The sequence below is a fragment of the Protomyctophum parallelum genome (genome assembly GCF_964188405.1).
Source record: "Protomyctophum parallelum genome assembly, chromosome: 5".
Lineage (NCBI taxonomy): Eukaryota > Metazoa > Chordata > Actinopteri > Myctophiformes > Myctophidae > Protomyctophum > Protomyctophum parallelum.
In genome coordinates, this window is record NC_139702.1 from 44,152,092 (window position 1) to 44,168,198 (window position 16,107).

At 43.0% G+C, this 16,107-nt stretch overlaps 1 protein-coding gene across 1 annotated transcript; it reads right to left on the reverse strand.

The window, feature by feature from the left end:
• Positions 1–14,253, reverse strand: adra1d (adrenoceptor alpha 1D; the record flags this gene model as incomplete). The annotated part of the gene is made up of 2 exons (XM_083764499.1): positions 1–2,060; positions 13,230–14,253. The coding sequence occupies 2 exons, from the start codon at positions 14,251–14,253 to the stop codon at positions 1,462–1,464; spliced, it is 1,623 nt and encodes a 540-aa protein (XP_083620625.1). The 3' UTR covers positions 1–1,461.
• Positions 14,254–16,107: the final 1,854 nt, after the last annotated feature.

A 16,107-nucleotide genomic window follows, 5' to 3' on the forward strand; every position in this document is an offset into this window, starting at 1 on the left:
GGGCCTCATGGCTACAGAAACAGGAGATGGGCAACTATGGGCCTCATGGCTCGGCAAGGCTTACTACTTACTGGGCCTTGAAAAGCTGACTATTATGACTAACAAAAACAAATAGCCTAAATGTGGGCATTTTTATTTTTTATTTTGCTTTACCTTGCTGACATTAACGGACATCATCACAGCAGCAAATACTGTACAAACGAAGCATGTTCTTTTAGCATGTGTAATCATTTACAGTAGCAATGTACATTTCAGAGAATTAAGCCTGTGTCCGACTCCTTTCCTTGCTTTTATCCTGGAATAGAGTCCCATTAACAGCTGACCTTACCTTTGTTTATTCTTACTTCATATAATGGATGGTTATACTGCAGTAAATCTTACATAAATTATTGTGCTGGCCCATTACTCTACAACGTCTTGTCAAAACACAAGTAACAAATGGTATACACAAATTAATGAATGAATTACTGTAAGTTTCTACGGACAATAATATCCTGCACTTACTTGTACCACAGTATGAGTCACTTTAATCTCCGTTTACTAAAAACAATTATTCTTAATGTGTTAACCTTAAACAGTTTTCATTTAAATCAAACTGAATAGAAAATAAAGCATTTTTCATTCATTATCGATGATCAAAAATACCGCTGTTGCTGGTTATTTAGCTGACAAATGGACACAGCACTTAATAGGCCACAGTGAGATCATAAACAATCACTACACCTTTTTATGTTAATCATTCCCTCAGGTGTGTGTGTATTTTACAGCTATACCCCAGCAGCTAAGAGCTGAGGGTGGTCCAATACCAATTCTTTATAAAACACAACCCAAGATTTGCCTTCAGTTTCACATAAAAAAAAGTTTCCACCCAAAATGAACCTCCTCAGAGTTTGATCAATGTCGTTTCCAATCCCTTTCAGGGTCTTTATCTCATCGATAAATGCACCAAGTCTCTGTGTGTGTGTACAATGTACATACGTCTGTACGTCTGTAATCCACATAACTCGAGAACCGTTTGCCCCACCGACTTCAAATTCGACACACACGTTCCACACTCCCACAGGGAGTGCAGTGCCCGATGTCGAGTCGGTCGGACCCACGGTTGTCCAGAACCGCCACAAAAGGCCTCTTTTTAGCCCCGGCTCTGGACCCTGCCCAGTGTCCATATATGGAGCTGGCCTGTTCTGACATCATTATGACGTCTGCATAGACTCCATATTTGGGCATGCCTGACAAAGAACTCCATATATGGGCATACAAGGGACACAGACATAATATCTGGCTAGGGCATTCATTTCCAACTTGCATCGTTCCAAGTATGCCAGTGCCCAACGGGCACCGCTCTAGTGTGGTGTCAAATGATGCCTTGCCTTTGCCTTCATTAAAGTCCCATCATGGCCCATTCATTGTCCCATGACCAAAATCAAAATGTCACTCGTATTCTCCGGGAGAACATAAAATCTAAATGTCAGTCTCTTTCAGACTGTAACACTCCGTCAGGTCATAGATCTGATAATCACTCTGCTCAGCGCAGTCATTGTAAATCCCCATGGAAACCGTGTCGATCTCCGTCCGGCCGAGTGCAGCCTGCGACGTACTGTTGGTGTTCTTCCCCGTCCCTCCTCCCTTGATCTTATTGGACAGGTTGTTCATCTTTTCTTTGAGCTGGACGGAGCTCGTCTGCAGCGGACGGAACAGGCTCCACCCCTTGCAGCTCCTCCCCCGCGAGCGGCCCCGCCGCCTGTAGAAGCAGCACGAGTTTCCGCAGGGTTGGTGCAAGGCGAAGCCGGGGCAGTAGTCTCCCCTGCCGGGGCAGTAGTCTCCCCTGCGGTGGTCCCTCGACATGCCCTTGACGGCGGTGCGCCACCTCTGGTCGTAGAATCGGCGCAGGACCCGCCGCCGCTGGTGGCACTGGCACCTGAGGATGCGGGTGAACGCTCGCTGGAACTCTTTGCTGGAGCAGGGGTAGATCATGGGGTTGATGCAGCTGTTGAAGTAGCCCAGCCAAAAGATCACCTTGAACACGCTCTCGGATGGCTTCAGGGCCGGGAAGAAGGAACCTGGAAGGATGTGGAACAATCCGTTAGATATGGTTTAATGTGACATTTTATAATAAATGTTTAATCCATGAACATTTCATTTCATTTCATTTTATTTCGCACATAGTGTATCACAATACAGTACAAATCATAATAGATAACAATTCATTTGTCTTTCATAATTAATTTGTCTTGTTTTCAACTTGACTATTGTAAAGAAGGAAAACGACACATCCCAGTTTCTGAATACGGTGCTGGACCCAAAAAGTGACTAAATGAAGACAAAAGTGGAATGTCCGCACGCGATATAATTCTGCTCCCCATCCTTTTAATTTCAACCTAAATACAACGTTTCGCCCCTCCGGGCTTTCTCAAGTTCAACTTGACTACTGTAACATAAGAATAACATGTTGACTTCTATGTACTCACTACAAAATAAAGCAGGCTCTGCACTCTGTTTGAGTGCAATGCCAAACCTCTGACATCAAATAATAACCTCAGAGACTTGGCTCATATTTTCCCAGTCGCAAGAGAGTCCTACTCTGATTGAGATAATGAAAAAGAATAACAATTCTGGACTGTTGAGGTGCTGATACAACAATTCAACAGATCTACTCACTTGCCATACGATGACAATTTTTTATTCAGTTTGAATATGTTTATTCACAAAAACCTTGGGTTATGTTTAAAACCAGACAGTGCTGTCTCAATCTTATTATTAATAGAAATGAATATATGTTAAGATACAAAACAGAAAGACTCAACAGTAACATTTCCGTTACATGCAATTTGGACATTTGTAATATTCCTATCGAAACACTTTTCTTTTGAGAAATTGTCACCGGCCACGTACTCCATACTAATTAATTATTCTTTATCTTGTAATTGCAACATATGACGTAAATGTCGGGCAAAAACCATCGTATCTCCAATTCTCCATATATAAACTTTTGTGTTGTGTCAAGAGCAATCTGCTATTTGGGCGATTTTATTTTTTACATTAATTTTGTGAAAGAAAATGTGAACGTGGTTAGGTGTGTCTGTGGGATGTATGAAAAAAATACCAATGAAAAGTGACAAAGTGCATTGGAACATACTGTAGGTTATTGTTTTCTGGACATTTTAAAACTTTCCACCCATATCACTTTAATACACTAGGCATGTAACCATGTATCGTAAAGCGATTAAAATCCATTCAAACTGGTGACAATTTAAATCATGATTAAATAGCAAGCGAATCGTGACGCAAAAATACAGGATCTTTGTAAGAATAGGTACTTTTTATTTTAGAAACAACATCAGAAACAACAACATTATTTCTATATGTGCCGAGATTGGGGATTTGTAATCGGTACGATAGGATTGTTTATAGGGCAGTGGTTCTCAACCAGTGGTCCAGGGACCACCATTGGTCCTTGAGGGGGTTCCAGGTGGTCCCCAGCTAAATGATGGAGTTGATAATAATCCAAGGACCCAGGAGTCAGGACCCTTATGGATCTTTTAACTCTTGAGTGTAAAATGAAACCAAATGGACACGTATTTATTTTACGCTCTCAAGAGTTTCATTATTGTTAAACATCTGGCATTACTTAATTTACAAGAAGTCTACACAATTAGAGAATGTAGAAGCTGAATGTAGCTGAAATCCCCTAAAAGGGCACTTTTGAACAAAAATATCGAAAACGGCAGATCTACAAGCACCCAACGCATTGCGCTGCGATGCGGTGAGAGCTTGTAGATCAGCTATTTCCGTGGCGTGACCCTGCACTCTTTAGCTACTGAAGATGCGGCGTACGACATGGATTTCTACTGCGTATGACAAATTATTTCAGCTTGAAAAGAGGCAATTCTCTCCTTCTGCTTGCATGGAAAAGGGGGCATTTGCATTATTTTCACCATGCTGCATTTGTGGTCTGGAGTGGTTTCGGTTTTCAACCCTTTTCATATCAAGGCCCACTATTTATTCGGCATTTGAGCCACGGACCACCATTTGATGACATTGAGCCTCTCAGACCCAAAACGAAAGAATATTTTGTTGTCGTTTTTGTTTTTTTGTCGATTTTGTCCACAATTCCATGCTGAATTGATGTTGGTAGCAGGCAACAGGCAAACGTTGATCAAAATGACAATTCTTCTTACATTCTCTAATTGTGTAGCATTAAGTAATGCAGATGGTTAACAATAATGTAACTCTTGAGAGTGTAAAATGAGACCACATGGACCCATAAGGGTCCATTTGGTTTCATTTTACGCTCTCAGGAGTTAAAGATCTATAGCCTAAGGGTCCATTTGTTTACGTACTATCCGTCATTTAGCTGCTGGGGACCACCTGGAACCTCCTCAAGGCCCCGGACCACTGGTTGAAAAACCACTGATTTAATGCAGAGATCAACCGATTCCTCACTGTCTGTGATGTAGTTACAGTACCACGATACCACGACGGGTCAACAAACACTGCCTTTCATTTCCGTACTCTTCCATGTTTTAGTTGTTGTTTCTGCATCACAGTCACTATCATGTCTTTTGTTTTACCTGGAATTAAACTGTGAAATACAAGGAGAAATACACTATAGCATTTTCCCCTCTCTCTCTCCAAAAATAGCTGGTCTACAAGATCACGACACGAGAGTCCCCCTCCTGTGTGAGTGCGTGTGCGACTGTGCGTGCGTGTGCGTGCGCGTGCATGTGCGTGTGTGTGCATGTGCTGTTTTGTTTCCATTTCAGAGAGAGAGAGAGAGAGAGAGAGAGAGAGAGAAGGCCTGTCAATCACCTGCCACAGAGCTATGGGAATCATCTTTGACAGTCCAAGTGAAGGTCATGAATCTATGCTTTGATATTCAAACCCCAATGCAAGTATGCACAACAGTTATTTAAAGTATACAGCCATTCCCACTACATTTGTTGTGAGCCAAATACCAGTCACTCACTCATTTACTTTAAAGGCCATGCCTGCAGGGGTACGACCATTTCCCCCCACCCGGGACTCCAGGGGCCCGGGCCCGCCCCAGCCTTATCCAGCTGTCAGATGATCACCATCACACAGTCATCACAGACCTTTACTTGGCCACACTTTGGTACACTTCTGGCACTCTTGGTATGAGCAGCAGGCAGCGGGGCCCGTTTAAAGCATTATCTCAGGCTGCTATACAAAATGTCTATCTCTAAGTCAGTGGTTCGTTCCCAAACGTTTTCATGTCAAGGACCCCCAAATTGACACTACAGTAGCCCGATTTCTTGCAGTGATTCTCGACCTGTTTAATTTCAAGGACCCCCAGTTTGACATGCATTAGTCTACAAACCCCCATTTAATGGCATTTCTATCTCTGAGACCCTAATTTATATTGCAAAATCAATGTTAATTTAACTCTGAGAGTGTACAAATTTGTTACAGACCCATTAAGGGTCCATTTGGTTCCAAACTAACATATAGCTGGGGACCCCCTGGAACTCCCTCAAGGACCCCTGGGGGTCCCCGGACCCCACTTTGAGAACCACTGCTGTAAGTACACTTAAAACTGGTGTTGACTAATCATTACAAGTGGCTCTTATTTTGAAGAGGTCTTTTTTGGTTGTAGCCAAGCTGCCATGACAAGTTGCTGTGAGTGTTGCAGTTTGGAAGTGCTCGTTAGATATCACTCAACTGCCCTTCGTACCACCTGTTTTGAATTTGCACATGATGCAGGAGGCAGCAGGACATTGCTTTACTGAAAACGAGTGCTTCCAAACGCTGATGGCAAGATGGCCGTGGTCTGCAGTAGGAAACAAGGACCCATGTGGATTAAACAGAAGTTTTTAGGCCAAAGTGAATATATTTACGATATTAAAACCATACATCTCAATGTACACACTTTGGAAGTGCGTTTCTACAGCATTAGGTGAGTAGTTCATTGTATCAAGTCTGGCTCAGGCTGGTAATGTCACTAATAAATTATTAAAAACATGAACAGGTAGGCAGGCTACAGAAGAGTAGTTGTTACCGTCACTGCCTGCAAGAATGTGATGTTATTAAATTGAAGTTCACTCAGCCTGCTTATATCCTGCCCTTAAATAGTGCTTGTACTTGGAAGTTGGAACTCTTTGGCCGCCGTGCCGCTGCCAATTCTTATAAACATTTTAGTTGAAGTGGGTTAGCCGTGCACTGTGCTGCCAAACTGTTAAAAGGTCCACTTCACCACTGTTCAACCTATCTTCATATAATTAGTCCACTCCTCACTAATGTTCATGATAAAATGCCCAAAATAACATTGTCTCGTAAGAGGGCTGTGGGCAGTTCAGAAACCCGTCTGATGGGGAATCCAAGCTAATAGAAACCGCTGACTTTCTATTCCTGAAAAGTAATAATGGAAGCCATCATTCTCATGATTCTCTCTCTCTCTCTCTCTGAGAAAATGGTGGTATTTTATCACGAACATTAGTGAGGACCAATTTTATGAAGTTACGTAGGTTGGTGAATTCAGTGGTGAAGTGGTCCTTTAACTCTCAAATGGTTTGATTTTGTGTGAGAAAACTGAAGTAGCCGAGGCGTACGTTTTGGGGCGAGGTCGCGCATCATTGTGATGTCAGAACATCATTGTGATGTCAGAACAGGCCAGATGCATATATTATGGAGATCTAGGGGTGATCAGGTGTTGGTGTGATCAATAATTGGCTAATTTGGGCCCTGACCAGAGGCTTTTGTGCTGGTTCTGGACAACCGGCTATCCGACGGACTCGACCCTGGGCAATGCGCACTTTGTGGTGGTGTGTAACGTGTGTGGGGTGGGGGTGAACGTATCTCGAGTTACGTGGATTACAGACGTACATACACACACACGGGTACAGAGACTTCACATACAGTGCATTCATAGATCGATGACCTCATTGGTGTCCACTGCAAGGAAGGCAAACCAATCCAATAATGGCTTTGTACTGTAGAATAATTCCCCGAAATAATATTCCCATGATCCCAGATTCCCTTTTATATTTAGTTATTTATCCATCCATGCTGGTTCCGATTGGTGGTGGTTAGGCTGTGTCAGTGTAGCCTACCACTTAGGCTTTAACCCATTTTGACCTGGGAATGGACCTTCTACAAATGTCTTCTAAATCCTGAAAAACCTATGTTTCTATGTCAGTGGTGCTCAAACTATGTCAAGGACCCCAAATTTATATGTAATTGGACGCCGACCCCCATCTGAAAGTATGTTGTTCCAGGGACCCCCCCAGAAGCAAAGATTTGAGTTAAAAACATTCGCTCTGAAATAATATATATTCAAAGATTTGCACTACACTTTCACAATTTTTCAAAAATAGCAGACCTACAAGCTTGTATCGTGGCACTCAGTGCCGCACTATGAGCTTGTAGGTCTGCTATTTTAGAATAGCTAAAGTATAACATAATGCTTAAAACACCAAAAGGGGTTCCTGCCCAAAATGGGTTCAAGGACAACTTTTTTTTTTTTCAACTAAGGTTCATGTTTTATTTAGATTATTAGGTTATTAGAGAAAGTAGAAGATAAGTGTTCAAAAATGTCTAAAAATGTCTAAAATCGCTAAAACGAAAGAAAGCCACAAATGAAAAAGAATTAACCTTCATTTTTTACTTTCTCTAATTATTCTCTAATAATAAAAAACTAAAGTTTTCCTTTAATGCCTGACAGCGAGTCCCCGGTTTGATTCCCGGGCTGGGAAAATTAACTTACAAAATTATGTTATATTCTTATCGTTTCATAATGAATTGCAGGCAGTGTTGCACATACTGTACCATGCACACAATCCTCAGGATTAATGTAGCTCTTGAGAGCGTCTGCAAACCCTCACGGGTCCACTTGGTTACACAATTACCACTTGGTTGTACAATTAGATCGTTGGTTTTCAACCAGTGGTCCTTGAAGGGATTCCAGGTCATCCCCAGCTAAATGATGGAGAGTTGGTAACCAAATGGACCCTCATACTGTAGATCTTTAACTCTTGAGAGTGTAAAATGAAACCAGATTGACCCATTGATTTTACGCTCCAAGAGTTAATTCATTGTAAAGCATCTGCATTACTTAATGTACAAAAAGTCTATACAATTAGAGAATAATTGTTCTTTTGATCAATGTGTGTTTGCCTGTTATCTCTCCCAATGGTACCAACATCAATACAGCATGGAATTCATTGTCATCAGTGCCCATACCCGAGGCGGGGTTGGCGAAAGGGCCTTTCTGTGTGGAGTTTCCATGTTCTCCCTGTGTCCCCTAGGGCAGGTACCCTCACAAAAAACATGCAGTAATACTGGTCTCTAAACTACCCCCCCCCCCCCCCCCCCAGGTTGGCAGAGGAAGCGTAGCGCCCAGGATTACATTAGATAATTGACACTGGGTGAAAAAAGTGGGTTGCAAAATTGTTGGATAAGAATTATGAGAAAAAAAAATACAGCATGGAATTGTGGACAACATGTTATCCAACGAGTCAACAACATATTCTAAGCCCTTTGGGTCTGAGAGGATAATTCTCAGATGGTCCGTGGGGCTCAAATGCAGGATAAATAATGGGCCTTGGTATGAATAAAAATGTTTTGAAAACCACTGAATTAGGATTTCAATTAGCATTTAGTCAGCCAGCCGGGTTCTCTTGTTGATTGCCATCTGGACAGCTCAGTAATGACAACGGTCTGCCTACAGGCATGGTCTTCTCAAAGCCCCCAGAGGTCACGACCTCTAGCCTATAATTAAACCGTATATACAGCAGGACTACATCCAGTACAGCAAATGAGACATTCTGTCACCAGTGGTTGAGTACAATTGTGAAGTATTTGTACTTTACTGGAGTACCCACAGCTTCATACCTACTGTACAATGTATTATGAACTGCTCACCCACAACAGTATGGGACATTTTTACATTAAAGTTTTTTATTCACTGGGGCATTTCCCAGAGTATAATTTGTCAGGATTCCTTGCTGTCTCATTCTGAAGGGGTCAAAGAAAAGCTATTTTATTTAAAAAAAGAATTACCTTGCACGTCTGGTTATATTTGGTAATGTAGTTGGCCCTTGGGTGTTTTAATATTTTATAATACTGCCCCCCTTTGAAAAAAGTTTGGACAGCCCTGCTATAGACACTCATGGTAAAAGTTGCTCTGTCAAAATGTGTATGTATAATTGAGTTAAGCTAGTGGAGTGCTTGCTTGGAAACTTGCCTAACTATTCCAAGGTACATGCTTTAAACTTGTGCAGGAGGATGCTATACGCACACCAGTCTTGGTAGTGGTGCCAGCTCACGGCAGAAACATCTAAAGAGTTTAGTCTTAAAAAGAGAAAAGAGTGGCCGCACAGACACTGATAGCCAAAGTGCCTCTGTATATGTTTTTTCCCCCTTTTTACCTGAGCCTTTATGATTATTTCCTGTTTTTGGCTATATAGAAGTGTATATGTTTTGTATTGCTTGAAATGTACCGTAAAACTGAAATACTTCAATCAATCAATCATGGATACTCAAAAGATGTACTTAAGTACAGTACTGCTGTCCACCAGTGCTAGCAAGCAGGCAGCACTGTCAGTGTGCTTCCCTTCCCCTGTATATAACTATCAGTTCAGAAGGTCAGTGCTAACCACGTCCATGCAGTATGAACAACGCTACAGAGGCCAGTGTTGTTCCAAAAGAATTCAATCCAACCAATTAAATTCAGTCTGTTTCAGAGCAATGACAAAATCCAGGGTTTTCAAACGGTAGGCCTACGTTAAGAAACCCTGCTGCTGCTTGAGCTATTGTTCCAAACTGTATCAGTTATGATTTCTCTAGGGGTTTTCATAAAGCACTATACAACGTAACTATCTGTAAACCTGTAACAAACCAAAGAGGACGACTGTCGGTAACTCACTGATTGTATTAATAAACAAAAAGCTAAAAAAAAAAAAAAAAAGGCTTTTCATTCTGATCAAACTTTGTAGGTTTAATTTACACTCGTGATTTTATACTCGTTTACACTACGTGACAAAAACTAAATCCTCAAGATAACATCGGACCTATTTTCCCTGGTGTAATTGTTTCCTTTGGCAGGGTATTTCCCCTTCTCTTTCACCACTGGGATTTAGAATAGCCCGGACGGAGAAAAGCCCAGAAAACAAAATGTGTGATGTAGAATGTGAATATACTGGAGTTGAAACCCTGAATAAAGTTCAATAAAGTTACCCTGAATAAAGTTACAAATTCTGACAATGTTTCCATTTCCACCCTGGCCCAAAACCAATCGAGCCCCTTTCGACCTTACAGAGGGAGAATCTGAGTTAGTCTCTGGCTTCAATGTTGAATTATGCTGGTGGCCCTTTCGCTCTATTTTTCCTTGCCAAATACGCCAATATCGTCCTCATAAACACCCTCTCTACAATCCTTTTCCTTGGCGCCCACCACATATACCTACCGTTCCAGAACTCACGGCAGCCAACCTAATAACAAAAGCCACCTTGTTATCAATTGTATTTCTATGGGTCCGGGCATCCTATCCTCTCTTTCGTTACTCATACACCTTGTCTGAAACGTCCTTCCCTTCACCCTGGCCTTATTGATCTGACACCTTGCCCTCCCTATTGCCCTTGCAAGCATCCCACCCCAACTTTAGAGAATGTGTGCCTGAACATTACAGAGTCACTTTGATAGAGTGAATCATGGTGGTTAAATCCCCCCAAGAAAGACATTAAGACAGGGAAAGCATCTGTGTCATTTTAGATGTTTAACTAGGAAGCATTATCTTATACTTTGGCTATAAAACATAGCAGATATAAAGCGTGACTTCGTGCACCACTACAAAGCTTTTAGATCTGCGAGAGGGGGGGGGGCTTGTCAATCAACTGTGACAGAGCTAGGCATGCATGTTTAAGGTCATAGGGTGTTAATGCAATATTATGATTCATTATATGCCAGTAGGCCTAGATCAGAAACCTTTGCAGAGGATCTGGTTCCTGAATACTGTCTCCAACCCTGGAACAACTAAACTATGACCTTAAACATGCATGCCGCCTAGCTCTGTGACAGTTGAGTGACAAGCTGTCTGCACGCTCTCTCTCTCTCTCTCAAATACATGCTTGCGCGCACACACACACACACACACACACACACACACACACACACACACACACACACACACACACACACACACACACACACACAGAGAATCTGGTTTAAAGTGGCCGCAACAACAATAAACAAATCCAAAAGTATCCACATGCTTTGACGTTACCCAAATGTTGTTCCTTGTGCGCCACAAATTATGTCAAGAGGATCGAGGTATTCAAATCACTGCATTGACGCTTGTTATGTAAATGGAGAGGAAAAAGAGAGAATGAGACTCGGAGGGAGAGGGCGTGTGCCTGGCGTGTGCGCGCACACGTACATGTCAATGAAAATATGGAATAACCCACAGTTTGATATACTGTATTGTTGTCAGAAAGGCAATAGATTAGCACAGTCAGTGGCAAGGAGCCTCTGTTGGGGCTGCCAGACAGCTGCCTGACAACGCTCTCTCTCTCTTCTCTCTCTCTGTGTTAAAAGTTCTGCCAAGAGATGTTATCACTCCCGACCGTGCATGATTCCACAACAAGAGAAGGGGATCTTGACACTCTGCAGTTCAATTAAAGTCACGTTGAGGGGATTTGTAACTGAACCATGACTGTCTCGCGTTATGGATAGTAGAGCATATGACTACAAGAAAGGAAGTGATCTCTGTATTATACCCCTGCACTGAATGCTTTTTTTTTTATCATCACACCTGTGTGAAGTGAGGCGCGCTCTTATTATCGTACATCATCATGACTAAAATAGACACTATGCCTATTTGCTCAGACACTATGATGTAAATTTATCCATTCATTGTCAATGAAGGAAGTGCTGGCCCAGTATACATTAGGCATTGACCACTAACACATCAACACAGCTATGGACAAAATCTTATCCAACGACAACAAACTATTCTTGCGTTTTGTGTCTGAGAGGCTAAAAGTAATCAAATGGTGGTCCGTGGCTCAGATTCAGAATAAATAATGGACCTTGACAAGAAAAGGGTTGAAAACCACTGCACTAGGCATATGGTTCAGTTTGCTTTGTCTTAGCTCAATCATAATTATAGCTCAACTATGAGCTTTGTTCAGTCAATCCATATATTGTTGGGTTAAGACTATTTAAGCAGCAGTGTTTGGAGACCATGATGTACTGCTTTGTTTAGTGGCACCTCTGTGGCTAAGCTACTAAGAATGTGCAAAACATATCTGGATCATCACAAGCTCAACCAAAACCAGTAAATGTATAAGGATCCATGTCAGAACCTGTTTCATATATTCCCACTGATAGGCCTACCATGATGAGCATTTGACACGGCATAATTTTACCATTTACCATGATGCATTTTGAGTGTGTTTTAGTGGTATAGTGTAGGGTAGTTCCTTTCATTTTGTTATTATTGGTTGGCTCTCCATGGCTGCATAAAGTAATTTCTATTCAAAGAATTTCTGATTGGTCTATTAGGGATATCGGGCCTAAGCTGGAATGTGTGTATGTGAGGGAAAAGTAAGGGAGGTATACACAATCCAATTGCATGTTGCATTGATTAATGAGAATAGCTCATTCCACATGAAATTGCAGAAAATACTTAATTCAGATAAACAAATATTAAAGGCTGAACTGAAATCAACAGCGAGGAGGGCGGGTTATTAGACTAATAATAGCCTACATTAGTCTGACTCTGATGTGAATAACAACTGAATTTGGCACTGATGATGGGTAATAAACGATATAGCTGTTTAGCCTATATTATTGTCTGCGAGTAATACTTGTATTATCAATTATATAGCCTAGGCCAGCCAGGGGTTTTCAACCCTTTCCATATAGGACCATTATTTATTCTGCAGATTTGAGCCACGGAATCACCATTTGATGACATTTAGCCTCTCAGACCCAAAAATGAAGAATATTTGTCATTGAATAAGATTGTGAATTCTTCTACATTCTGTAATTGTGTAACTCTTGAGAGCGTAAAATGAAACCGAAATGGACCCGTACTCTCAAGACTTAAATATCGATAAAGGGTCCATTTGGTTACCAACTCTCCATTTACTCCACTTCAAGGACCACTGGTGGTCCCCGGACCACTGGTTGAAACCACTGCCAGGGACCACATTATGCTATAAGTTCCATAATAATGATTATAAACAATGCTAATATTAATGACATAAACATACCCAGCGGGAGAATGAAGAAAAACGGCAGCCAGCACACGATGAACACCCCGACGACAATCGCCAGGGTTTTAGCAGCCTTCTTCTCCCGGGAGAACTTCATCAGGCGCACGGACAGCGAGCTCCTGAACGGGTGCGAGGACTTGCTGCTGCCCTTGGAGCCTCCTCCGGCGACGTCGCGCCGCCGCTGCGCCGCCTCCTGCTCCGTCGCGCCGCCGCTCGCCATGCTCCGGCAGTGGATGCGCAGTACCACCTCCATGGACTTGCTCCTCTCCCGCTTGACGCCCGCCAGCAGGCTCTTGGTGGTCCGGCGCGCCACCACGTACACCCTGAAGTACATGACCAGCACCACGGTGAGCGGCAGGTAGAAGGAGCACAGCGACGAGAAGAGCGCGTAGCCCGGTTCCTCCGTGATGCTGCATATGCTCTCGTCGGCCGGCGGCGGCTCCTTCCAGCCCAGCAAGGGTCCCACGGAGATGACGGCGCTCGACGCCCACACCAGCACCAGCACGACGCCGGCGCGCCGCTCCGTCATGATGGCCGGGTACTTGAGGCAGTGGCGCACGCCGATGTAGCGGTCCACGGAGATTACGCACAGGCTGAGGATGGACGCCGTGCAGCAGAGCACGTCCACGGCCGCCCAGACGTCGCAGAAGACGCGGCCGAAGACCCAGCAGCCGAGCACCTCCAGCGAGGCGCTGAAGGGCAGCACCACGATGCTCAGCAGGAGGTCGGCGATGGCGAGGTTGACGATGAAGAAGTTGGTGACCGTCTGGAGGTGCTTGTTGCACAGCACCGACAGGATCACCAGGATGTTCCCCACGATGGCCACCAGGATGAAGGCCCCGAGGAACACCCCGACACCCAGGACCTGGGGGTCCAGCGCGATGTTCCTGCAGACCGCCGTGGCGTTACTGTCATTATTATTACTATTGTTGTTGTTGGAGAATATGGTGTCAAAAAGCGACACGTTGTTGTTGAGAGCTTCGTCGTAGTAGATCCCATCGCTGCTGCTGCTTGTGTTCATCAAGTTAAAATATGTTGTCATTTTGAAACTCCATGCAGAAAATGTTAAAGTTGGTTTCCAGTCGAAAACAACGTTTCGTGCGCCATGATTCCCGTCTCACTCACTGCTAAGACTGCTTCCACTCATGAGGAAAATTGCATGCGTTCCGTGCGCTATAGTGAGTGCACACTCAAAAACTTCATCCAGGTTCACTGATGGGCGAGAGTGTAGGCTATTGAAATTAAATCAATTGATTACATATGAACAAAATGACAAATGAAGGATGTTCGGTTTTTTTCCTTCTTTTTTTAAAGAGTGAGTTTGTTTTCGTTCCACCAAACAAAAATACTTTCTTCTTGGGGTATAGTGAAAATTATAGTCTACATTGCTCAATTTTTACGCAGTTAATTTAAATATCGCCAATATGATTAACCTAATGCAGGAGCCTCACGCCGATTCTATTCCCATGAACGGTGGCATTCCTTGCAGCAACTAAAGTCCCGACGTGCACGTACTGAGAGCCCCTCGATCATGTCTAAACACAGCTCCTCCCCGGCGATGGGCTTCTGTGACGCGCGCCGGACAATTAAGTGTTGTGATCCTAACGCGCCACAAGAGGGCATCATCCCTGCTTCTGACGGCGAGAGTTTTGATTGATTGATTGATTCAAGTATTTAACAGTTTGCAGAATTGCAGTAGGCCTACATTTCAAGCACAACTCAATACAAAAAAAAACTGTCAACTGTGAGTGGACGACCAATAAAGCACTACACTTGTTTACAAGAGGGTCCACCTTGTTCAATTCATTATAACATTTAGAGACATGCAAATATACACTTCTATATAGCCAAAAAACAGGAAATCATCATCATAAAGAGGGTAAAAAGGGAAAAGAAAACATGCAGTGAGGGGGAAAGGGGGTGGGGGGATTCAGATTTTACTGGGGGCAGTTTCGAATTGCAGCCGTCCGTATAGGTGCCCTTTGAGAGCGGTTTTGAAGGATTATTTATTTATTCATGCACCAGAGAGGTGCTGTTATTTTGTTTGTCTTGTCTTTAACAAAAAAAAGAAAATCATGATTCTGTAATGTACCAGTACCAATGAATCTACCCGTTTCTTAAGCTAATTATGTATGTTTCATCAGGGATAAAACAATTCCACATAGTATGTATGGAAGAAAATGGGTACAACTCAGACCATCTTAGCCTTCAGTAAATATAGTCTGTCCAAGACAACTGTTTTTTTTGTATCCCTTCATCATGTCCCCCATTTAAATCTTCAGAGAATAAATGTCCTGCTGAGTCAGTGGACAAATACATGCATGATCACATTCAAATTGGTGCATATACTATAGGCCCGGGGTTCCCAAAAGGTAGATTGTGATCTACGGTACGGTAGGTCACAAAGGCTGTGCAGGTAGATCACATGGCATGGTCCTACAAATATATTTAATTTAAATATAAAAACAACTGTTTTGCATGTGCCACTTGAATTAAGGTGACTTGATTGACTGACATCTATAAGGGCCTGTCAGCTCAAACCCACAATGCAATACTTTGTTTTCTAGAGTGTTACAAAGTTATAATACAATCTATAAAGGTATCTTTAAAGGACAGGGCAGGGCAGCTAGGGTGGCCTGGGGCCATCCTATAGGCCTGGGGCCTAGGGCCATCCTAGGCCTGGGGCCTGGGGCCATCCTAGGCCTGGGGCCATCCCATCCTCATTCAGAAGAAATGGGTTCTGAATGTCATGTGTTCAACGCATAAACGCACCGGTCCACTGTAGTGTTGTTGTTGTTCATAGGACTAGAACACACAAGTTTGATGATGAAAACACATCAACAGCTTAATTAACAGTTAGGCTACAGACATGTCA